The sequence below is a fragment of the Hippoglossus hippoglossus genome, chromosome 13, assembly GCF_009819705.1.
Source record: "Hippoglossus hippoglossus isolate fHipHip1 chromosome 13, fHipHip1.pri, whole genome shotgun sequence".
Classification (NCBI taxonomy): Eukaryota; Metazoa; Chordata; class Actinopteri; order Pleuronectiformes; family Pleuronectidae; genus Hippoglossus; species Hippoglossus hippoglossus.
In genome coordinates, this window is record NC_047163.1 from 3,413,201 (window position 1) to 3,439,220 (window position 26,020).

Consider the following 26,020-nt stretch of genomic DNA (forward strand, 5'->3'; position numbering starts at 1 on the left):
ATAAACAAACTTATACAATTTTATAAATATGATTAAATTGAAAGTGATGTTGCACCCCCACTCTCGCCCAATGTCAGCTGGGTTTGGCTCCAGCGACCCTCAAAGAATAACTTATATTGATATACATGATGAATGCAGAGTCCTAACAAGGACACAAAAAGAGAAACAGCTCTGTGTGTGTGTGTGTGTGTGTGTGTGTGTGTGTGTGTGTGTGTGCGTGTGCGTGTGTGTGCGTGTGTGTGTGTGTTGGGTGACGGATCGTGCCATGTCTGTTTTCCTAACAGCGCAGAGCAGAACTGGACTGATGTCTCAAAATATTTGTGAGTATTGTACGTGACAGCCAACAAACTGCCTGGGAGGGAGACCCTGCGTGTGTGGGTGTGTGTTCATGTGTGTTCATATGTGTGTGTGGGTGTGTGTTCATGTGTGTTCATGTGTGTGTGTGTGTGTGTGTGTGTTCATGTGTGTGTGTGTGTGTTTTCATGTGTGTGTGAATGTGTGCATGCATGCTCCACTCTTGCTCAGACACTGAGGTGGGCAGACAGATCTGTGGCCCTGCAGAAACACACAACTCCAGTCTGCCCCGCATCAAGGACACACACACACACACACACACTAAGAACACGAAACAAACACAATACAAATACATGGAGAATCAGTTGGCAAAACAATTTCCCCTCTGTTTCTTTCTCTCTTTCCCTCCTCGGTTATTCCAGCCCTGCTCCCGCTCTGCGCTCCTGTGGAGTAATGAATAATAGAGGAGTGCTTGTCCTCCCTCGTTCCCCTAGTTAATCAGAGCTTGCCTGGCTGCCCTCTTCTCTGCCACTCCTCGCTTTAATAAATCATTCAGGCCTTCAGGAGGACAAGTCCGTCAGAGCAGGCTAAGCGAGCACCACGCTGGTGTAGATGCCATCTGCCATCTTTTCCTCCTCCTAAACCAGGAGCTGCCCCTCTCCCACCATCATCTCTCTTTCCTCTGTGTGTCCTTCACTTGTTTTTTTAAAGTCGCCTCATCTCTTACGTCTTCCCTTTTCTTCTCAGAACGCTGGCAAAGAGTCCCACTCCATTCCTCTCCACCCCCCCCCTCTCTCTCTCCCACGGGGGAACCATTTCACTTAAGCTCTCACTCTGCCAGGACTCGACCCGGCACGTAACGTTCCTCATTCCTCATCTTTCCTCCTTTTACTCCTCCGACGCCTCCCCTGCCCAGAAATTTCCTGCCAGGAATGACGTCACACGGACGTGTCCCCGGTGGATCCGGCTTCATCGAGGGTCATAAAAGGGATATTTGCTATGTAGCCACGTTTAGAGAAAAGACAAATATAGGATGTTGAGTCACCGGCAGTCAGGAGGACAGTGAGCGTGACTCACTTACATTTAACAGCATCCTGTAATGTTATACCCTCGACTGAAAAGGTTTCAGGCACGACTGCATTGTGTTTTATCGAGGCCATTGTCAGAGGAACATTTCTCTATGATTGCAGAGCATCAGTGCGATATTGTGACACCGGGACAAAGAAAATGTGATGTTCACCGCTGACGTTTCTGAATCAGGGAAACAGCAGCGAAAAAAGGACAAAGAGACATTAAACGATCTGCAGGAAACGTCTGGAGATTTCACATGTGAACAACGCAGCAGGAGATTATCCGGGTCAGTTCACGACAACAGGAAAAAGGTCCGGAGCGTTCGGGTGATCTGGTCAGAGATCACAAGGTTTTTGTTTACAGCTCAACAACTCCGGCGCCAAAAGATGTCAAATCTCGTTATTGTTCCAAACTGACGTCTTCTTCAGTGAATTCATTTCATCTTCAGATATCTGTTTTCTTTTTTAGCTTTATTTGAGCTTTGCATCCATTGTGTGTTAGAAACATCACGAGGGCTCACTGGGGACATTTTCAGCACATTAGGGTCCAGACTTCCTCCAGAGATTTCCTTCACATTTGAAGAACGCAGCAGGAGATTGTCAGACTCAGATGCGTTGAGGACAGGAGAAGGTCTGGAGCACGTACAGGTAGGTGAGGGGTTGTGCCTTGGTAGAGCAGCAGGAGGCCGGACATGACGTATATAATTCTACATGATTTTGTTTACCGATCATCAGCACCGGTTTTGGGCCTTTTCACCAAAAGCTCACAAATCTCTTTGTCTTTCCAAGTTGATGAGTTGATTCGTCTTTTCCCCTCCTGCTGGATTCTGGGCTCACTCTGACATTCTCCAGAATTTTTACAAGGAGGCAAAAAACTCTCACATCAAAGCCCCCTCCGGATAATTTCAGGACAATATCTGGAATTCAGTGCATGTCTGAAACACAGAGAATCACAGCAGAGTCAGTTCACAGAAAGCTGTCCAGACATTGTCCACAGTGCACAAACTAATTGCTCCTAAAACCTCAGCGTTTTCCCTTTGCACAGTCTCTGTGCTAAGCTGAGGGCAAACACGTCTGCGAGCTGACTGACATTGATCAGTCTCGTCATCCACGGCCACGGAAACAGCTCTCAGCAAGAATTTTCCCAAACCGTCAGCCTCTTCTGTTAACAGGGCGCTGCACTCAGATCGGGGATCAGGTCTTTATTAAGAGGACAATCAAGGACAAATGCCAGCACGGATTTGTTGGTGGGATTTGAAAGCTTTTATAAAAAAGGCTTTGTTTGCTCCACTGTACTTGAAAATGCTCTGTCACTTTCTGTTGTTCTCCTTTCTCCCCCCCCCCTTCTCCATCCATCCTCCCTCTCTCTCTTATCCCCCGCTGCTTCAGTATCATCGCTTTGTGCAAACAGCCGATCTAACTCTGTCTCCTCTCCTCTCCTCTCCTCTCCTCTCCTCTCCTCTCTCCTCTCCTCTCTCCTCTCCTCTCCTCTCCTCTCCTCTCCTCTCCTCCTCTCCTCCTCTCCTCTCCTCCTCTCTCCTCTCCTCTCCTCCTCTCCTCTCCCTTCCGGGTGTTCTCGGCCTCTCTAAGTCGTTTACAGACAGACTTCCCGAGCAGCAATTATTCTTAATCTGGCTCCATTAACCAAACACCCCCCCTCCCCGCACCAACTCCTTGGCGAGAGGGTATTAATCACTGTAATTGCCAAAAAGCCTGAGACCCCCCGTCCCATCCTCCGTCTCTCATCCCCTCCCTCTGGATGTCTCCCTGTCCTTCCATCCCTCTTTCATTCTGTCCATCCTCTGTCTCTCAGCCTCTCTCGCTCACTAACGTTCACACACGAATGACTCAACCTCAGCTTCTTCTTCATCAACGCTCCCCCTCTCACTTTGCACGTCTAATCCCCTTAAATGACCACTTAAGCATTTATTACATTATTTAACACCATTTCATTACAGTCATCAGAATCCAGCAGAAATTCTCAAAACGGGTGTGTGTGTGTGTGTGCGCGTGTGTGTGTGTGTGTGTGTGTGTGTGTGTGTGTGTGTGTGTGTGTGTGTGTGTGTGTGTGTGTGTGTGTGTGTGTGTGTGTGTGTGTGTGTGTGTGTGTGTGTGAGGTATCTAGGTATTTCTTATGTTGTGGGGACCTGACTCTCTTTACACAGTATCACTTTGCAGACTCTTTTCCTTTTAAGGAGCAAATCAAATAATTTTATGATTTAGGTAAAGTTAAGTTTAGATTAGATTAAGGTTTGCTAAGGTAAGGGAAAGGTTTAGGTTTAGGTTGAGGCTGGGTTAAGGTTAAGGTTATGTTTGGGTTTAAGTTAAGGCTAAGATAAGGTTTAGGTTAAGGTTAAGGTTAGGTTATGTTTAGGTTAAAGTAAGTGTAAGGTTAGGTTTAAGTTAAGGTAAGGATAAGGTTTAGGTTAAGGTAAGGGTAGTATGGGTTTAGGTTAAGGTTAAAGTTATGATAAGGTTAAGGTTAAGGTTAAGGTTAGGTTATGTTTAGGTTAAAGTAAGTGTAAGGTTAAGGTTAAGGTTAAGGTTAAGTTTAAGTTAAAGTCAGGATAAGGTTTAGGTTTAGGTTAAGATTCAGGTTAGAGTTGGGTTTAGGTTGAGGTAAGGGTATGGTTATGTTTAAGTTAAGGTATAGGCTAAGGTAAGAGTGAGTGTGGTTAAGATAAGGGAAAGTTGAAGTTATGGTTAATGTTAGTGAAGCCTTAGTCTCCAGGAAATGAATGTAAGTCAATGTAATGTAACGTCCTCTGAAGTCATGGTGACAGGAATGGGTGTGTGTGTGTGTGTGTGTGTGTGTGTGTGTGTGTGTGTGTGTGTGTGTGTGTGTGTGTGTGTGTGTGTGTGTGTGTGAATACGCACCGGTCTGGGTGTTCTGGTATTTTCCTGCTGTCCGATCTGATTAGTGGCCGCTCCACCGTCCTGCTCGTTATGTTCCTAACGAGGAGCGGTTTCAGTTCACTGTGAGGTTAATGAGTAAAAGAAGGAAGAATCTGCTGCATCTGTGGAAAAATAAATATTCCAGGCCACCAGACACAATGAGGGAGAGAGAGAGAGAGAGGACAACAGACTGTGGAGAGCAGAGTTGAGTCTGTCATCATTTTGTGGGGTGACCTCGTCTATAGAGGCTCTGTGAGGCTCAGGTACGGTCGTGGTTTGAGCTAAATGCTACATGATGCTACCTCTCCAGCTCTGACTCATAGTGAGGAGCCTCTGGACCAATTAAAAATGGTTTATAAGCTGTGAGAAACAATGGATTACATTTATAATGTCATGTTCTGTTTGTTAGGAAGGAGCCGAGCACTTCACTCGTCACACACTCTTTGTTACACGTTTACCTATAGAGCATCTCACAGCCTCCATCTGGTCGGAGCGTGACTCAGGTTGGTGTGTTTCCGCTCTCGTATCCCTCAGGAGGATGGATGTCAGAGAGGCGTGAACCCGACTGTGGTGACGCCGAAGAGATGGAGGACGGATTAATAATCCTCCGGGAAGCTCGGTCCTATTTCAACAGGAATCGAGCTTGTGAACCAATCACACCGAGGCGAGCCGGGGGCGGCGTCCCATCAATAACATGGACAGGACTGTTACTCTTTGGGTGGTAACTTCCCTGAACGCTCTTCATATCTCTCCCGCTGTCTGGTTTTCTATTTCCCCAACGATTAAACTGATATTCGACCCCCAATCTTTTGAGCATCAAACATTCGTTGACATGTGGCTGTAAAAAGTTTGTAGTTTTGTCCGTAACAAACGGCTGCAGCTGCGGTCATCTGGACTTATGTCAGCTACGATAAATTTCAAGTTTTCAGAAGTCCAGCGCCACAGATCAGTCCGGCACAGTTCCAACGATCAATGCTTCATCAATATATGGCTAAAAAAGTCTGAGTCTGCACCAGATTTTTGAAAAGTTGTGCTAGCTTATTATCTTCTTTTAAAACTATTTATCCATTATTAAAAAAAAGTTAAATTTTTTAAATTTCAGATACATAAGCCGGTTTTAGACATGAACTCTGGAAAATTGGGCCTCATGTGCCTAAACACACTAGGCAGCTTGTTTCGGCTCAAGGAAAGTGTGTGAAACCATCATAGTTTAAGAGTTATAGTTGATATTGTTTGCAGTCAGGGTCAGGGTCAGTGTCAGGGTCAGTGTCAGGGTCAGTGTCAGGGTCAGGGTCAGTGTCAGGGTCAGGGTCAGTGTCAGGGTCAGTGTCAGGGTCAGTGTCAGGGTCAGGGTCAGGGTCAGGGTCAGGGTCAGTGTCAGGGTCAGTGTCAGGGTCAGGGTCAGTGTCAGTGTCAGGGTCAGTGTCAGGGTCAGTGTCAGGGTCAGGGTCAGTGTCAGGGTCAGGGTCAGGGTCAGGGTCAGGGTCAGTGTCAGGGTCAGGGTCAGGGTCAGTGTCAGGGTCAGGGTCAGGGTCAGGGTCAGGGTTAGTCCTGGTCAAGGATTCTTTCCCCCGGTGGAACAGTTTTGCATTACTCGCTCTGTTACACCGTGTTCAGCTCTCTTACCACAGATTATCCCGAGGAGTAAATAGGGTTAGGGGTCGGGGGTTAGTTAACCCCCTAACGGTTTTAAACCAACGTCTGGTGAACTTTGACATGTGAGCAACTTAACTCTGCAGACGAGACAATCCTGTCACTCTCTCTCTCTCTCTCTCTCTCTCTCTCTCTCTCTCTCTCTCTCGTCACGATCTCTGCATTAAGAAGAATAACTCAGTATTTGGGGAAATGCACTTATATGCTTTGTTGGGGAAGATCAGTGCCCGCTCTCTTGTGTGTTTGCAGCAGCAGCATCTTTAAAGATCTATTAATAACAAGTCGTACAGTATTTCACAATAGATCAAAATGCATTGGAACATCAAACACATCTCGGCTGCACAGTGTCCTCTGGGGAAATAAGAATTTCAGTGGAGGGGTTTACAGAAAGCTGTTATAATGCGTTTCTCATATATTAGACAAATTGCTAAATAAATAGTAAACTCTCTCTCTCTCTCTCTCTCTCTCTCTCTCTCTCTCTCTCTCTCTCTGTCACTCCCCTCAGGTCTCTCGCTCCTGTTAATTCAGGCAGACCAGTGTTCCAAATATAGAAAAACCAAAGCCGTCTCCGAGCATCTAAATGATGACACTTTTTCAGACGTCTATGATCACCGAAGCTTGCGTCATCCCTATTCAAAGCCCGTACACAAACATTTACTTGTGTATCTTTGTGAGGAGCATTTTGATTTAATACCTTACGGAGAGAGCTTTTAGGGTTCGGGTTAGAATCAAGTTTAGGTTAGAATAGGGGATTATAAAGATAACACCATGAAATAATGGTGAATCGGCACTGGTGACTGGTTTTTATCCTCATATTGCTTCTTGTTCTGTTTGATTTAGAGCCTGTTGAAGCTGGTTTTAGCTTAATATAAGAAAAGATGAGGGAAGGGGGGGAGGTTAGGGTTAGATGTAGGGATTTAGTAGTGCTGGTTAAGGTTAGGTGGGGCTAAAGAATGCATTATTCCAATGAGTGTCCTCATTAAAGCTGTTTTCAGACATGAACTCGGGTCGGACGTGTTTCTCAACAACACAGGGATCTAACGTGTTAATCCTGCTGTTGAAAAGTGTTAACGTCTGAGATCCTGGTTATGGTGTGTGTGTGTGGGGGGGGGTCAGATGCATTAACTGGTCATGGTTAAGGTTAGTGTTAAGTTTTTGGTTTGGATGTCAATGCACAGTCCTACTAAGATTAGCTGCACAAACCTGTGTGTGTTTATGTAAAAGAACCTGCATGTATGTGGGCTGTGGATTGATGCCTGACGTGTGAGTGTGTGTGGGTGTGTGGGTGTTTTTGTGTCTAACGCTGAGCTCTTTCCATTTTGATTGTCCTTGTATCACACTTAACATTTCTCTCCTTGTGTGCGATAAATAATTCAGGCTTCCAGAGGCAGAAAGACGAGTGAGAACATTCATGAGGAAAAAAGCTGAACGAGTTAAGAGCCCAGACTTTTCTCCATGAATTGTCTTTCAGGGAGAAATGGGGGAAGCAGGAGCCACATTTCCTTCTGTGGTAGAAACTCCGCAGCGCACACATTCACGAATCAGGCCTCATCAGCTACACGCAGCTCAGACGGGAGATGGAGCTGCTGCATTTGCATTTCCCCCCCAAAGTGCCTGGCACACAAACAGCCTCTCCTGTGAGCTCTTCTCTGTAACAAGGATAACAGATCACATCTCGCTTAACTATCGATACGTCCCTCAGGGCTGTTTCACTGTAAAGAAACAAACAAGAGAAACTACCAGCATCCTGGACACGTGTGTTTTTTCATATCTGAGATGAGTGAATGATAATGTAACGAGCCGGCCTCACAGATTGAACCCTTTCTAGCAATAATTATGTTTCAGGACTCCATAGTGGTTTGGTTTCCTCTCCTCAGTGGGTATTGGATTAGCTGTGTTTTCCCTATTGAGCTACTTACCACCTCAGGCTTTAATACTACACCCCCTCCCCTTCTCTTCTCCTCATCCTCCTTCACAAGGTTTGCTGAGGAGGCCGTTCATGGAGAAGCGTTGCTGCCTCTGAGCTCTGGAAGGAAAAACACAAGCCTACTAATAACGCCGGGCCTTTCTCTGTTTGCCTGCAGCTTTTTGTCTCTGTTGTCTAATCACAAACTTAATTTAAAGTCTGACTGCGATGATTTTTCCTGAAAAGCCCTGCTGCGTGCGCGCAGATAAGCGGCTGCGTGACCGCTTGTCTATGATCCCAGCTGTGAGGTGGTCTTTGCCTTGTCACCTATAGAAGTTGTCTCAATCCCCCGTGAGCTCATTATTTTCGAATCGGCTTGTCGGAAATAAGTGGGTAAGGAGTTAAGAGTCTTATTCTCACCCGGTGACACGTCGCTCAGCATCAGACGGTGACAAGCAACACACAAGACGCACACACGCACATACTGAGCAGCACAAGTCGAGAGGAAAGGTTTGGCGACGATGCTGAGAAGCTAACGGCTGAAGAAGGAGCGATGCATTCGTACATAAAGAAACAAAAACAGGCTCATTTAGTCATCAACTCCATTTCTGAGTCTTAATTGCAACACTGTGCATCTTTATACATAAATAAACTCAACGACCACAAGACAAAGAGTTTTCTGTATTTGGAAATCATGATCATGTACACTTCAGTCAGTACAACAGCTCAATACTGGGGAGTATTTTGAGACTAGAAGGAAGGATCTCCCACTCAGATTGACTCACCGAGGCAATCAAATATTTTTTATTTGTAAAGCCCATATTAACAAATCACAATTTTGCCTTTAAGCCTCAGCAAGAGTGAGGAAAAGCTTCCAAAAGACAAACCTCAGAAACCCCAGAGAGACTCACACGTGGACGACCTCTCTCCCAGGATGGAGACATCAGTGATTAACGTATTTGTACAAAAGAAAAACTCTGACCAGACGAATGGAGCAGTAATGATAATTGCAGTGAAAGTGATTTTGCCAGTAATTGTAGTAAATGTAAGTTTATTGATCACAGTCCACGATGCACTGTTCTAGCGTTTGTGTTGTTTGTGTTAGTGTAGAGTTTGTGTTGCTTCCCCCGGATTCACTTTGGCTAAATGCAGGACAAACAGATTTAAAAGCTCATTTGTCTGAGCTGTCTTTGGCTTTTTAAATGAGCCTGTGTGATTTTTAAATTGTATTCATTTACATTGTATCTATCGATTGTTGGTTTTGTCGTGCACTGATTGCTGGCTGTGCAACAAATTGCCCCTCTGGGAAAAGAAATGATTCCTTGATGTCTCGATAGTCTCGAACCTGGACCTGCAACGATGTGTTTCTATGCATTTTACCTTGTCTACCCAGTTAAAGACACTTCTTCAACACAAATGTACGTTTTGTTTTTGTCTCTCTTCCTTTTAATCAAAGGAAATGTTGGTGAATACATTTTTAAAAAAGGCTGTTTCCTTGTTGTCCGGTAGTTGCAGTGTGGGTTTGTCATATTACTGTTACACTGTAAGATCAATAACGTTCATACACGAAGACATCGCTTTCACCTTATGCAATATCATTAGTGAATTCGTTTTACTCCTCCCTCCGAATCAATCCCCCCACGGCTCCTTCCCCCGTCCTCTGCCCTGCATCCTCCAGCTTTTAGGAACAGAACAGACAGATGAAGATGGAGAAAGATATGAAAGGACAGAGAGAGATGGAGAGCTGCAGGACGGAGGAGGAGAGGCTGTGAGTGCAGGACGGAGGGAAGAGAATAAAGAGATGGAAAATAGAGTGATGGGGGACGATGTGCTCAGACTAAGGAAAGTGTATTGATTCCTGCATCATGATGGACTGAGAGGCCCCTTGTCACTGTGACAGCCAAAGACAAATGCAGCTTCAGATGCTGTGTTGATCGTCTGGAAGGAACCAAACAACAACAACAACAGAAAAACAGCCCAGAGGTTAAATCACATGTGGCGCTGGGGGGGGATTTCTACCAAGAGCAGTGCACCTCATTAAATACTCAGCGTAAGCCCTTTGGATTTCATTGATTGCTGGTGTCCAGTAATGCCCGAGCTTTATCTGGCACCGCCTCCACCCTGAAAGAGGCAAAGTGAGCACGAGCACAATCGTTCCTGCGTCTTGAGTCGTGTCTGACCGGAGAGCTGAATGTGGGCTGCGTGGGCCGGGGCCAGCAAAGTGGGTCAGAGGGTGAAGTGGGAAAGAAAAAGCCCGACACAAAGTGGACTCATCGTCGCTGGAGGGCATCTCACTATCTCCACTCTGGAACAGCACACACACACACACACACACACACACACACGCACACAACATCCCCCCCTTCTTCCTCCAACCCCCTCAGCCTCTGTTCCCCTCCCGCCCGCCCGCCTCTCTGTTTTGATTGCCGCCTCTGTCCATGCCCGTGTTTGCAGGAGCGTTGAGGAGATTCTCATCTCATTGTTTCACCTTCCAGCACTCTGCGGATATTGCATTTGCAGCCTGTCCAGAGCCCTAAGACCCCCCTGGCATCCTAATGACCACACACACTTGTGATGTGAGGGCTAACCTCATCCCCCCCTCCCCATGCTCCGTCCCTATTTTAACCTCAATCCTAATTCCAACCCAAAACCAAGCCCTGACCCTTCTAATCCTCTTAAAGAAGTAAGAAAAGGCGAAATGTCCTCACGTCCTCCTATCCTCATGAGGACCTCAGGGATTGGAATAAAACACACACACACACAAGCACACCAACAGGCTTTAGGACCCAGTGTTTCTGCCGTAATGAGGTGGCACAGCTGAAGAAAGGAGAGAGGGATAGAGACAGGAGAGGAGGAGGAGGAGGAGAGGGAGGAGGTGCACAGAGCTGTATTTTGGGAAGTCAGAGAAAAGCTGAGAGTGGCAGAAGAAAGTTGACACTGTGTGAGATGCTCTGCGGCCGCAACAAGGATTAATGAGAGAGCTGCTCCCCGTGTGAGGAGGAGCAGAGAGCCAGGGGGTGGTGGGGGGGGGCAGGATGCGCGTGGAGCTGCGGTGCAGTGGGAAGGGGAGCGTGCGCGTTACCGCTGCCAGGCTGCACAGGTGAAGCTGGGGCATCTTCACGCATCCGCACAGCTCGAAACCGAGGGGAAGCCCGCAGGTTGGGTTTCCTCACCTCTACCAGGGATACGTGCGATCCGCTCATCACACAATTACGCACGCACTGCACACGCCCGCGCCGAATTCCAGCAAAGCACCGCGCCAGCAGTGCGTAAAAGCGATCCGTGCTGTGGAGGGTTAAAACTGGGGTTGTGGATTTCCCCCCGTTTCTCCTCGGAGGAGTCGTTCCGAGGACAGGACAGGACGAGGAAGAGGAGGAGAGGAGCAGAGTTTCCGATTTTAAGGTGAGGAAACATGGAGCAATTTTACTGTTTTGCTCGCACTGATTAGAGCTAATCGAGTTTTACACTCAGCAAATCTTGATTTCAGCGTTATCGTTGGTAAATTGGAAATTTGGCATTTAATTGGATTTTACGCACATTTACGCACCATTTTACGCACAATAAGAATATTAAAGGAATCTATCTATCTATCTATCTATCTATCTATCTATCTATCCATATATCTATCTATCTATCTATCTATCTATCTATCTATCTATCTATCTATCTATCCATATATCTATCTATCTATCTATCTATCTATCTATCTATCCCCTCTTTGTGAAGCAACTTTATAATTCGTTATGAAGGTTGAATCACTGCTGCTATAAGAGCATAGTAGAGAGGTTGCATTTATAAAAAACTTATTAATATTCAAGTTTGACTTTCGTGTCAGCAGTAATGTATCAGAGCAGGTCTCAGGTTGTAAGAGGATCCGTGTCCGTGAAACCTTTCAATGACCGATTCAGGGCTAATATTTCAGAGGGGTGATTTATTAATGATGAAGACCATAACCTTCCTCTGGTTCTCAGCAAGTGGGATAACACACACACACCTCAGGAGCGAGAGCTTTCATCGTGAATCTCCTCATTGGTTTTGTTTCCTGTGTGTGTGTTTGTGCATTTGTACAATAGAGGAGTGGAACCCCAGCAGCAGCAGCAGCAGCAGCAGCAGCAGCAGAACAACCCCCATCACACACACACACACACACACACACACACACAGCTCGGCTCCAATGTTTATGTTTGTACAGCTATTTGCTGCTGTACGTTCAGCCGGGTCTGCAGAAATATAAAACCATACGCAGCACACACTCGCTTCCTGAAACCTCAGACAACCTGACACTCCTGCACCAGCACGTCTTCATCTCCAGGTCAGGAAGGAAACCTGGTTAGAAAGATCACATTTGTATCATCTGTGCGTGTGTGTGTGTGTGTGTGTGTGTGTGTGTGTGTGTCTGTGTGTGTGTGTGGAGTCCATGAATACATCATCGCTCATCATGTAAATATCAGAGAGGCTAATTACCTCACTCTCTTTCCTTAGCTCATTGCTGCACACACACACTTGCTTTAGTGACTTGTGAGGACATCACATTGATTCATATTTGTCCCCTTAAACCTCGACCTCGACCTGAAGGGCCACATGTTTAGTTTCAGGTCAAATCTTGAATCAGACAACGAGGACGTCTGTGTGGCTTTAATTAAAGCTTAACCAAACCCACGTAATCCTGAACATCGATGATTTACCTCGTGTGAACCGGCGCGTTTTGTCTCCAGACTGAAGGAGAATCTGCTCAGACACATATGTGACAACACAAGGGTTAGGGTTAGTAGTAATAGTACTACACACACACACACACACACACACACACACACACACACACACACACACACGTACAGGTCAGTGCATAGCAACACGTCTTATGTAAACACAGTGGAGATGACATCAGTGCAGCCTCTGTACATGTTTAGCTCCTCCAGTGTTCACGCACATGTTCACAGGCTTCACCTAAAACACACAAGAGTAAATTAAACTGATATATTGAAACAATAGAAGGTTATATATACTCTCAATAGACAATAACTTACACAATAACTTGTTACATGATTACACAAGTCGCACAAAGTCGTTATCAAAATCAAGCTTGTGGCCTGTTTTTTTTTTTTATGTCCTATTTTTATTTGAGCATAAAATGAACATAACAAAACTCTGATTCCCATTAAAACGTGTTTTTTTTATCACAAATCTTTGACATATTTTGTAGTTTAGTTGAAGCAATAACTGCTTAAATTGATTATTGTGTTTGTTTTCCATTTTAATAATTAGTTTAAAATCTGTTTGATCATCTGTGCTGCTGATGGCGAATACATGGAAATATAAAATTGTATCAAAAAAACATTTTAATTTAGAAATTACTTCCTATTTGAACAGTCTACAAAATGCCTGTGTGTGTGTGTGTGTGTGTACAGTGCGCTGCGTGTCACTGGGGATGTACACGTATGTAACAGGCATGTAAGTAACCTTCTCTCAGTGTTTTACACAGTTACATGCACATATGTACAATCACTGCACAACCATACATGTAAACCCAAGAGAATAAAGAAGCACATTGAGTGGCAGCAGCTGTAGAAGACACTTAAGCACAAGCCACACACACACACACACACACACACACACACACACACACACACACACACACACACACACACACACACACAAACACACAAATAGAATATTGTGAGACATATCCTGTCCCTGTACAGTTTGTCCCATGATGCTCACAGACACACACAACGTCACACTGAGTACAACATGCAACACACTCTGCAGAGATGCTGGAACCATTTACAACATATTGCAGATGGGTAACTTCTCACTCTTCAGGCCTCATCGCACACAAGCACCAGCTGTGCAAGCGTTCCCGTGTGTGTGTGTGTGTGTGTGTGTGTGTGTGTGTGTGTGTGTGTGTGTGTGTGTGTGTGTGTGTGTGTGTGTGTGTGTGTGGGTGTGTGTGTGACATGTGTACATACAGTATGTATGTGAGCAGGAGGCAGGAGGCAGGGAAGCTTCCCAGGGTTTGTTTACCGTGTGTCTGAAAAATGAATGATGCAAGGCTGCAAAGAACTGTGTGTGTGCATGTGTAGTTATGTGAGGGAAATTGAATGACTGTGTGTGTCTGTGTGTGTGTGTGTGTGTGTGTGTGTGTGTGTGTGTGTGTGTGTGTGTGTGTGTGTGTGTGTGTGTGTGTGTGTGTGTGATGGGGGGGGGGGGGGGTCAAAGCAGGGCATACAATGTACTGATTAATGAGCTTGTGCACACATTCTGCACAGGGGGGGTTCGAGTAAAACCCAGCGCCTGGCGTGACTGCGCTCATTTGTTATTACAGGGTAATTGTGTCAAAATGATCCATCCTTTGCCGTCTAATGTGACAGCGACACATCCTCACTGGAAGGCACGGCTACGCTGGAATTATCCCATCCAGTTATTATCAAGCCGAGCAGAGGAGCAGCACTGAAATGGCAAATTAGCCTCTGCTTCATTTATCCTGCAGTGCACACTGCGCTCCGTGGTGAATGTGTTTCCATAGGAACATGATGTTACTTTGAGCTTCACGAACTGTGCAGCGCTCTCCACGTCGCCTGCCTGTTTTTTTTTTTCCTGCTTATCTTTTCTGTTCAGTTTCCTCTCTGCTCTCGTCGTCTCACTCCGCACAGATCAAGGAGGCGAGAGAGAGAGAGGGAAGGAGCGTGAGAAAAGGGGTTTGGAAATGAAATCAATAGGGCTATTAAACTGCCACTCGGGGTTTTCAAATTTTCTTTCTTTGGCATATCTGGGAGCCTGCTCTGGTCTTATCCGCCCGACATCGCTGTTCTCCGAGATGTCCTTTTATTAGAGCCCTGCAGGCGTTTACAGCTCCAATGTTCTGCAGCCAGCGCGCCCCTGTCTTCTTCTACGAGTGCGTTCACCGAATCTGCATCTCCTCGATCTGTATCAGCTGAAATATAACAGCAATTACTCCGTGTGTGTGTGTGTGTGTGTGTGTGTGTGTGCGTGTGTGTGTGTGTGTGTGTGTGTGTGTGTGTGTGTGTGTGTGTGTGTGTGTGTGTGTGTGTGTGTGTGTGTGTGTGTGTGTGTGTGTGTGTGTGTGTGTGTGTGTGCTGTGAGATAGAGAATCAGACTGCAGAGTTGCTGAAAAATCAGTCAGGAGTCAGCAGCAAAAGGGTTTTAAGAACAAGCTCTCGAGTATGAGACAAGTTTTAAGTTTTGTACAGTGGCATTGACGGTACTGGCTGGATTATGGGGAATAAAAAAGGGAGATGGAGTCAGATCAGAAGCAAAGGAGACGGAGGGGAAGCAATGGAGGGAGCTGAGAGTGGATGTGTGGTTGTGTACGTGTGCGAGCGAGCCCCAGACTAAAGAGGAGAGAGGGAGAGAGAGAGAGAGAGAGAGAGAGAGAGAGAGAGAGAGAGAGAGAGAGAAGAGGAGCTCATGTAAAAGTGTCAGTGGTGATTTGCGGCGGCGTCCTTGCAACATTCCCTCCACCTGACTGGATGTTTTATGAGCGTTGCAGAATCAGAAAAAAAAAAAGAGGAGGCGAGCTTATAATACAGCTGACAGAAGTCTTTTTATGGTGGATGGGCAGGGGTGAAGGGGGGTGAGGGGTGAGGAGAGGAGGGCGAGGGGTGTAATAAAGCTGAGTGCATCTCTCCTGGAATGAAGCTGCAGTGATTAAGAGGAGAGAGGGAGAGAGAGGAGGGAGGGGGAGGCTGATGTGTGAGCGAGCATGTATTCACCGAATGTCCAGATTTGTGTGTGTGTGTGTTTATGTGTGTGTGTGTCTTGAGGAGGAGGCGTTGTGACGTCAGTGTGTTGAACGATCGCTCAGCTTGTTCACTGTGAGAGGTACTAGCCCTCCACAAAGGAGGTGGGTGAGGAGGAGGCGAGCAGAGATGCAGGGAGGGAGGGGAGGGAGGGGAGGAGGGAGGTTTGCACGGCGAAGCAGTTCCAGCGCTCGCAGCAGAACCCAGGCCGCAGCAGCACTCCAGCCCAGAGACACCCAATTATTCCACTTTATTTATTTATTTATTTCCCCGCGATGCTGTGCGGTGGAGCGAGCGACAACGAGCCACTGAGTTGATCTGGAGCCTGTGAAGCGCTCCGCCATGCAGAATGAATACTTACTGATGAGATATTATGTGGTTTGTTGAAATGACACTTTCCTTTTTTTTTTTGCAGCCCGGGAGTGAAAAGCCCTTCAACACACACACACACACACACACACACACACACACACACACACACACACACACACACACACACACACACACACACACACACACACACACACACACACACACACACACACACACACACACGGCAGAGACTTTCTCTTCTTTGTTATTTCATCCTTTCTCACTTGTCAGCTCACACAGGAGCGTTTCTCTCCACCTCTTCGGTTGTGTCTAATTTTAGATGTTCTCACTTTGGGATTCATGTTAGGGGATGGATCAGGTGGGTTCAAGTGTTGGGGGGATGGGGGGGGGGGGGGGGGGGGGGGGGGGGATTCTGGAACCGTGAGTTTGAATCCGCAATACAATCGTCCACAGTGTAAAAGATGGAATCGTGATACAACAATCCTCTGCCACCGCTGCATGTTCGGCCTAAATCAAATCAAAACAGACACTTTACAAAGTCGAGACCTCACAAAATGATATAGAAACCCAACAGTTCCCACAACAAGCAACAACATAATGTTTCATGTTATAGTTAAAGTTATAAGATGCAACAATTCATTCAAATGCTCAAAACCAGAGAAAACCCACAATTTTGCGTTTCCTTGTCGTTGCCTTTGCTGTATTCTTGCGTAACGTGAACAAAACTTTCACAAATGACCTCATCCGTGAACATAATTTACGCCTGAGTCGCGTCTCGTTGATTTTGGGTGAAGACAACAACTCCCATGATCCCACACTGCTTCATGACATCATCAAACTAGGTCTCTTGTTATTGTTTTGTTTGACAGACCCCTAGTATTATTACCCTGTGTGGCAGCATAGCCAAAAGCATTGTTATCACACAAGTCCTTGTGCGTGCGTGTGTGTTTGTGTGTGTGTGTGTGTACTAAATGACTAAACAACGCATTGGGGTAATTTCAATCAAACTTGGTGTGAATGTTACTAGGAAGAGTATATCTAGATGATAAATGTTTGAAGCTAATTGGTCAAAGGTCAAGCTCGACATCCACAGGGCAATCACGCCATGACGTAGATCGAATTTGATTGGCTGAATAGAGAGACGCTGAATAGCGACACACTGATGTCCTGTGTCTGATGTGATTTGGGGTCAGGGGCCTGTAGTATGATGGGAATGTGTGCATGAGGAAAGATAAGACCCCGATCCAACCTGCAGTCACAAAACCCTCAGAGACAAGATGCTGTGTGCATGAAGCTCGAGGCTAACATTTCCTGTGACCTTTTTTTGTCTTTGAACAGACTCCATCGTCCTCATCGGAGGAAAGTGGACCGCGAGCCACCCAACTGCTGCCGTGTCCTGAATGAAACCCTCTTAAGGTGGATGGGGGGGCATTAAAATTACATGTCCCAGAGGACCCGCTGCTGCACCAGGCAGCAAACCCACCGGCCGTAAATCAAGACCAGGCCACTTTGATTTCTGCATTATCGCTTCCTGCCGCAGCAACGGAGGAGCAGGCATGTTTGCGGGCACGCTGACCTGCAGGCGTGCGCCATAGGATTCTATTTCTGGAGCCTCGTTGCTTTTGCAGATTAACTGCCCTCAAATATGGCCCCAATCCGATCACTGCGCCACTAGTTCCACTGCTGCTGGAGGTTGTGCATATTCAAGCTTCAAAACCCCCCCACACTGTGCATCAGTCCAGTCATCTGAAGTCCCCGAAGCCTTCGGTCTGTTTTTGAAAGCAGTGGCAGTGCAGTTTTCTTTTCAGTCTCACGAAAGGAAACAAACAAAAAAGAATTATATGTCATGACAGCTTGAAGTTTTTCTCCTTATAGTCATTGTCATTGCTCATTTCCATCTGGAACCGTTGAAGGGGAAAGATTGACATCAGAAACTTTCACAATAAGACTGGGTCACTGGTGAGATGAAGACATTTCCCACGACTTCCTGAGGGCGGTCGCACTGAAATCCCCGTGCCCGGTGTTTTCATTAGCCTGTCGGGGGCTAATCAGGGTCCTCTATCATCAGAATTGACATTTCCATATTGTATGAGAGAGAAAGTAGCCGACATTAGCATATTCATGAACACTAACACTCTCAATCATGTGAAATAGAAGACAAGGGGCAAACCCGGAGCCGTCAAGCCATGAAACAAATAGTTTGTGACATGTGAGGAGATTCTTTAATCCAGCAGCACAACTTCACATCTGACGGCACACAGGAGCAGGCCACCGGCACATCGAGGACATTTCCCTCCGTCATAAACCTGCCGTGTGTTGTAGGCCTCTGGACTGAGGCCTACGATAAGACAAAAATTAAAGAATAGGATTAAAGATGGATTACCAGTGAAACACTAAAACCAGCAAAGCAGCTGCCTTTGCGTAAGCCCATCGAACGCTCTTCAGGGAGACGCGCCGCCGACCGATTTGCAGATTACATTTGGTTGTTGATGTGGTGGCCTCTTGTGTGGTCGGTATTAAAAGAGAGGGATGGAAAATCTGGATGAGCTGGAGCACCCTCTTCTGGGAGAAAACACCAACAACAGCCGGGCATCAGCGCCGGGGCTGGGGCCTGGGACTGGACAGGCCCCTGGTGCCCTGTTCAAGGGCATCTTGGTAAAGTGCGAGGAGGACCGGGCCTACCCGCCCTTAGCGTGGAGGAGCTACTGCGGACATCCTCCTGAGCGTCAGCAACAGCAGCTACTGGACCCTTGCTCGTTGCCTCGCACACTGGAGTCTTTTTACCCACCGGCCCCCATCTGGGGCCACACAGACTCCCTGCTCAGCAAAGACTACCTGGAGACCACGTTCGTGGACATTCGGCCGGGCTCCACGCTGGAGAGGAAGCTGCTGGCCGAGGCGCAGGACTACCACAGCGCGTCCTACAGCATGGATGACGAGGACGACCTGCTTCCTGACTCCGACGTAAGACAGTTGATTTCTTCTGAACTGACTAACAGAGTTTGTGTGGTTGAATTCCAAGTTGTAAACTCAAGCACCAACAGATAAAGGGAAGCAGCACGAGTCGATTATTCATCTGCAGATACTCGAAGAGAAAGACCATCAACACATAATGTCTACAGGGTTAAAAGTCTTATTATAATTTCCAAGAGGACAAGTGTTCCTCTTCATTTGTTGTTCATTCATCAGCAGCATAAATTAGAGAACGGTTGGTATTGATACAAGAAGAAGTAATCAAATGTGGAAATAAATAATCAATTCTTTGCCTAATCATCACATCAAATAATTACAATATTTGATCAACTAATCTCAACCACATCCTCTTTGTTCCTCGCAGGAGTTTCACGTTTAAATTTAAAATCATATTCTCAGAATAGATTCAGGGAGCGAACAAGGAACTTAAAATAGACATATGAGAGGTGTATTTCAGGAAGCAATTGAATGCTTACTGTCAAAAAGCCAGATTACATAAAGCTCCTCTCCTGCCGCGGCTCAGGTAATGACACTACAGTCGCGGTGGAGGATGCCAGTTCTATTTCATAGATCACTGAGCAAAGCTCGCCCTGGAGTGAAATGTAAATTAGCTTTAAAACCTTTACCCTGGTCACGTGATGCTTTGGCGACTCAACTTGAGAACGTTCGGGCTGTAAATGTCACAAATAAGCAGCTGCTGGTTTTGTTTAAATCATCGCGTCTCCCACCGAGGATAAATTAAAGTTTCAATTACAACCCACTGTGGACTGAAGGGCTGAAGGCCGTTTGACGAACATTACTTTGATTGAAAAACGCGATCGAGTGGACAAACAGTGGAGTCACACACAGGACGAGAGTTTGCTCCACAAGGACAAAAAGAACGGCAGAAGAAATTGAATTCTTAATGCTTGTTGTAGTGCAGTGATGCAAAGACGCAGGCCGGTGGGATTAAACCCTTGGAATGACCTCAAAGAGGAACAACACAACTTCTCCTACTCCGACTTTCTTTCACCTCAAATGCTCAGTTAAATGGGAATTCTGGTATTTTTTCAACTTGGACCCTATGTTTTTAAATGTGGGTGTAGAAGTGAATGTTTTTACTTGAAACCTTTGGTCCAGTAGATCGTCTCCACCAGCAGATGTAACACGAAATTTGTCAATTTGTAGAACCTCCTCGTCCGTGTACTCCAGCTCAAACAAAGTAGGGATGGTTATCAAACTCAAATGCTTCATCGATATTGTCCAAACCAGATTCAGCCATAATAGTAAAGTAAAATCCAATCTCTCCAACTCTCTCACATTTCCATCTCCTTCTTCCTGCAACACCTAAATGTCTCATGAGACTTTAGAGTGAGACTTCTCATTAAGTGAGATGTGTAATGTTGCCAGACTCTTCGCAAAAACCCAGAATAACAATTTTTATTGGTGGAAAAAGTATTTTGGTGAACATTTCCCGAACCGTCGCAGTTGCCCCATAGGATTACATTGCAGCCACTGCCGCCATGTGGCAGCTGCCAGTGGAGGTTCCATTCATTTACACACAAATACTGGAATTCCCCCCCTCACTTCCTGATGAACTTTGAACCACTGCTAGTCACAGTGAGAGATGATCTCAGTGTCTTTTGCCTCAACGTGAGGTTCATCTGCCTCTTGTCGCCATGGGAACTGCTTTATGCTCCAGGTAAATCAATGCTGATACACGAGGTAACTCCAGACAGAGCGAATCAATCGCCGCTTCATAGAACAGGCATGTTGCAGTGAGCGGCAGTGACGCAACTACAGCGCTGAACGTTAAACACATGTCAGCGCTGAAGCGTTTGCTCAAATGTTACAGGAGCATCTTTGGAAGATGCACAATTATTTCACACGTCAGAATCAAACCAGCGGAGGAACGCGACAGGGTCAGGGAGCGATGGAGAGTCAGACTGAATCTGCAGCTGTTTCAGAACCACGCGTGAGTCATGAATCACCTGCGGTCAACTGAGCTGGTGCACATGCAGACTAACCCCATTCAGTCACATTATCTCACAGGCGTGAGCAGAGGCTTCATGTAGCTGTGGAGGACGTGAACACAACTGGGTCTTAATGTTAGTGGGGTTTAGTTTAAATTGAATAATGTTCAATTCCTGAAGGAATCTGAAAAGGACTTTTCATTCAAAATACAAAAAAACATATTTATTACATATGTCAGACCATTTGGTTTATGAGCCTTGGTTTTTAAGATATCTGCTGCTACATTGATGAAGATAAAAAGTTCTATATCACCAAAATCAAGCGCAATGGGCTGGAACTATATTGGACCGACTTTGGACGAAGAAATAGTCCCTATGAAGTTTTCTAGAGAGAGATGTTGCGTCTTTAAAATGTGATTTTTAGTTATTGTGAAGTTATAGTCAAGTAATGTCCACTGCATCAGATAGGAAGATGGAATCTGAAAGACAAGGCCCAACCATCCCTCTCAATTTAATCAAGCTGCGCCAAACTTTACACACTCATAAATATCAGTCTACTAAAATTGTCTGTGTTTATTTTCAAGATCAATGAATTATTTTCTCGGAAATCCCACAATTTTAAAGAAAGTGAAAAGAAATAGATCCATTTTCACTGTAATGTCTTCAGTGGTTTATTTGTACTCTGCTAACTAACAAGGTGAATATCTAAAGACCAGGGAACACACAACCACACAGATTGTGCACGAGCAGCTTGAGGTGTTTATTCAGTCGGTTTCAGACCCTCTCACCTGAACACAACCCTGAGTTCACTCTGTTTGAATCCCAGGACTCATCCATTGACGACTTCAGTGATACGGACAGCGAGAGCAACTTCCCTCTGATGATCCCTCAGGACTACCTGGGTCTGGCCTTTTTCTCCATGCTCTGCTGCTTCTGGCCCCTGGGCATCGCTGCCTTCTACCTTTCACAGAAGGTACACACACACACACACACACACACACACACACACACACACACACACACACTCAGTCCTGAGCTGACGAGATGTAACCTGGCAGTGTGTTTCACAGTGTACGCTGATGTCTGACCCTCTGCAGTGTGTGCAGACAAACAACAGGTCCAGTGTTATTTGTGCTGTGGATATTATGGAAGTGCTTTGGAGTTTATAGACAGGGAGGCATTACAACTTCAATCCGAAGGAGGGATGCACCAAGATGATCATTTCATCCTCTTGTGCCATATTTCAAAATGATTTAAGATGTTTTTAAACTTCACTCTATGGTATTTTATTGATTAATGTGCGTATGTTGGTGTCACAACCCCAAAAAACAACATTCACAACCTTCCCATCACAGACCTGGAGTCAGGGACATTAAGTTGACAAACATAATACAACACACGACAACATATCATAGTAAGTAAAAGCAGAACAGGTAATAAAACTAATCTGGACTCACTCGGTCACTTACCCAAAAGAAAACCACTTTGACTAAGCAGATATTTAAAATAATAATCAATATCAATCAATATCCATCCATCAATTATCAATACCCTTGATACTTTGAGGGTCACGGGGGGTTAACTAGAGCCAATCATCAATCAAAATATATATAAAAATCAATAATCAATAAATCATTGATTTAGTGCCTAAGAAATTAAATGGCTCGAGCCTGCTGATCAATAAATGAACTATGTATACTGTTAACAAAAAAAGACTGTTAATTAAAATCTGTTTCTATTCTGAATTAGTTTGACTGGTTTAGGAAGTTTAAACCACTTAACATGATTTATGGATCCACTTCAAATCGTATCCGAGGTCATTATCACTTCCTCTCGGTGTTTAATTAATCACCATAAATTGCAGGAGGCTATTAAGAACCAGTAAGATATTAAATGATACTCTATAACTCAAAGAATACTTTAATTAATAATTTAAGGATATCGATTGTGTTAATACAGCTTAATACAGTTTGTTAACTTTAATTTGAACAAACTCAATTTATATCTGTGTGTCCAGTTGAAGTCATTCAAATCCACCTTCAGTGAAATACAAATAATATAAAATCATTAAAGATATAAAAGTTTAATTATTACAATAAATTAGATTATTTCAAACATAAGGATTTTGGTGAAACACAGACGGTTAAATCCTTCCACCTACTCCTGGTCTCACAGAATAGACACTGATGCATTCGGGCTTGAGATTATTTAACCCACAACACATTGACATGAATAACGTTGGAGTAAGATGCTGAAATCATCTCTTCACTTCAATTCCACCCGTATAGATAAATCACAACATGCTTGATCTCAAGGTTCTTTACATCGTGACTATTACAGAGGAAACCAACAGCTCCCACAAGGAGGCAGCACTCGGTGACTGTGGAGAGAGAAAAGTCCCTTTCTGAGGCCGAGCAGGTGGAAATCTGAAGCAGGTCAAAGGGAAAGAGGAACAACATCAGTCACTCTTACCACTGGCAGCGTGAAAAGGCTCCTGACGCCTCTATCTGCAGTCGCCAGGGGCCCATAGTTTATACAGGCATCACTCCAGCAGAAAAGAAAAGAAAATCCCATTACTGCAAAGCTACAAAGCTAACTGGCAGCACGCTGCGAAGGCCTTTTGATCAGATCGATAACCTTCGTTAAGGTTTAATTAGAGTCATAACGAGAAGCCCCAAGGTGATAGATTTCCAATATTGTTGAGTGCTACCGATAACAGGGGTCAGAGTCAAAGACAAGGACTGGAGGGAGGACGGAGAAAGTGATGAATGACGCACAAACGTCGGGGGTGATTCAGAGATGGGACATAATATGGGTTTAGCGTGTGATTGGAATGAGTGGAAGAGGAAAAGTGGAGGCCACAGGCGACACTGACAAATGATGACAAATGCCGCTCTCCCCCCCTCTCTGTCCCTCTCCCGCTCTAATCCTCATCTCGCCCTCCTCTCTCCTCCGTTTCTCAGACCAACAAGGCATCGGCTCAGGGGGATTTCCAGGGGGCCAACGCCGCGTCACGCCAGGCTCTGTGGCTCTCGGTGCTCTCCATCGTGTTCGGCATCATAACGTACATCTGTGCCATCGCCGCGCTGATTTCCTACCTGTCCGGAAAGCCGCCGTAAAAGCAGCTCCCGCACCAGGATACGCCTCCCACACCTTTAATGAATATCACCACACGTCACCTGTAAAATAATCTGAGTCTGTGTCTGTCAACCCCGTCTGCAGTCATGTTTTATCCACACAGAGCTGGAGTGTAGATCATCATCACGTCTAATGGGGTCAGGACATAAGCTCAGAGGACGTTCCTTGCATGTGAAGAATAATCACTGACCTTTACTCAGTATCACTCCATGTAGAAGAATTCAGTCTGTAACTGTTGTTTATTTTGTCACCCAATGTCTTAAGTTACCATACCTTTAAATGTGTGCTGTAGTCGTCGTCCTACGTTGAGCAGATGTCAACACAACACTACTTGATATCAGAGTCACAAAACAATGGATTCCTAAATGAGGGGCAGAGGGAGAAACCAGGGGGACAACCGGCCCGAGAAGAGCCGAGTGGAGGACAGTGTGCGGCGATGGAGTCCGCAGATTTTATGAGAAGGTCGCAGCAAGGACGAGGAAGCGGCTAAATCCTGGTGGACCTGAGCCAGCACTGTCGCTCGCAGGGGGAGAAGCTGGTGCCGGGTTTTTTAGTGCCCCATGGCTTTATTTTTAAAACATACGAGGGGCCGGAGGCAATATTCTTTGAGAGAACCTTGAATTTTCTTTCCACGCCTCTGGCCGGAGAGCGAGGGGCCCACAGGACAACACTGCACACTGTACATCCATCTACCCTGTGTTCACATGCAGCATCGCTCACTGTGTTCCTGCAGAACGGACGGACTCTGCTTCGTTTATGCTAAGTTGAATAAGTATCTTTATGTGGAAATACACTAAAGCTCTAAATGAAAAACACATAGTGCCGTTATACAAGAAGATAAATATATAAACGAGGTGTGAAAATGAAGGTTGTGGTGTGAACACTGGTGTTTAAGATATAGAAATAAAGGAAATGACAGAAAGATGCAGATCTGCAAGAAAAAGTGCCAAAAACATGGAAGAAACTCTGAGGATGATTCTTTTGTGAACTATTCCATTAATAGACACAACCGGGCTGATGCTCCCTAAATATAGATTCTGCTATTTTCTCCCCCCCGAAAAGAGGACGAGTCCTCCCGTTCCTGAAATCCTTCTGGAACTCGCTTCTCGCTGTCTAACAAAAGTTAAAAATGAACTCCTCTCCTCAAACGTGTGAAAACAAACCGGGTGACGCTTTGTTTGGATGAGCAAGTAAAAAAAGTTGCTAAAAAAAAGTAGGACGACAAGTCGCGAGGTGCTCAGCCACATGAAGCATGAGACAGCAAAAAGCTCAGTTTCCATCACACCTGCATGGTCAGTCTGTCAGTTTTCCACGTGCACACCCGAGCTTCAACCACCTCCTCGAGTATTTGGTCCTGAATCACTGAAGGAGCAGCTTTGATAAAAGAAAAGAAAATTTAAAACCTCTAGCCATATTGGTTTGAGCTTAAATGTGCCATTTACAAAAAAGAGGGAACTTCAAATTAATATTTTAAAAAGTGTCTGTAAATTAAAAGTTGACATTTTCTATGTAGATGTTTAGTTTTTATAGAGTCCACAGCTGAACTAGAACCAATTCAAATCACCACATTACTATGTTTCCTGCAAACTGAGCATTGAATCATGACTGAGCTGATTATCATCACGTGTGATATCTGTGTCTAACCATTGTCCAGAGTCCACACACGGCGTCTTCGTACAGTTCTGTCTTCCCCCAACCGTCCTCCCTCGCCACTGCACATTTACATCCATGAAGAAACAACTGACCCACCATGAGTTGTTCCAGCCGAGTTAACACATCGAGTGATTTGTACGGGAGCATTTAACTTGCTTTGACTGATCACACTGGTATTAAACGGGGTCCGGTCCGATTTGTCTCACTTTGTGTCACTAGTGCAAACAACGACTGGACGCAGCGAAGTGGACGAGTCACAGGAGTCGATTAAGGTCAAAGGTTGTGGAGAATTGAGATTTATTAGTACAGGAGATGTTCAATTCTTTCCCAGTTCCCCTTCTTGTATGACATGTAAATATTAAACTGATAGGAAAAAAAAAACAATGAATCCTA

At 45.4% G+C, this 26,020-nt stretch overlaps 1 protein-coding gene across 1 annotated transcript; it reads left to right on the forward strand.

Annotated features, from left to right (window-relative positions):
- The first annotated feature begins 10,655 nt into the window (after positions 1–10,655).
- tmem91 (transmembrane protein 91) lies at positions 10,656–25,997 on the forward strand. The gene is made up of 4 exons (XM_034604993.1): positions 10,656–11,220; positions 17,250–18,875; positions 21,663–21,809; positions 23,800–25,997. The coding sequence occupies exons 2-4, from the start codon at positions 18,441–18,443 to the stop codon at positions 23,953–23,955; spliced, it is 738 nt and encodes a 245-aa protein (XP_034460884.1). The 5' UTR covers positions 10,656–11,220; positions 17,250–18,440; the 3' UTR covers positions 23,956–25,997.
- Positions 25,998–26,020: the final 23 nt, after the last annotated feature.

Excerpts from the sequence above, each read along its gene's own strand:
- tmem91 (XM_034604993.1), top strand. The coding sequence starts at position 18,441 with ATGGAAAATCTGGATGAGCTGGAGCACCCTCTTCTGGGAGAAAACACC. Across the intron at positions 18,876-21,662 it reads ACCTGCTTCCTGACTCCGAC|GACTCATCCATTGACGACTT; the intron begins GTAAGACAGTTG and ends TTTGAATCCCAG. Across the intron at positions 21,810-23,799 it reads CCTTCTACCTTTCACAGAAG|ACCAACAAGGCATCGGCTCA; the intron begins GTACACACACAC and ends TCCGTTTCTCAG.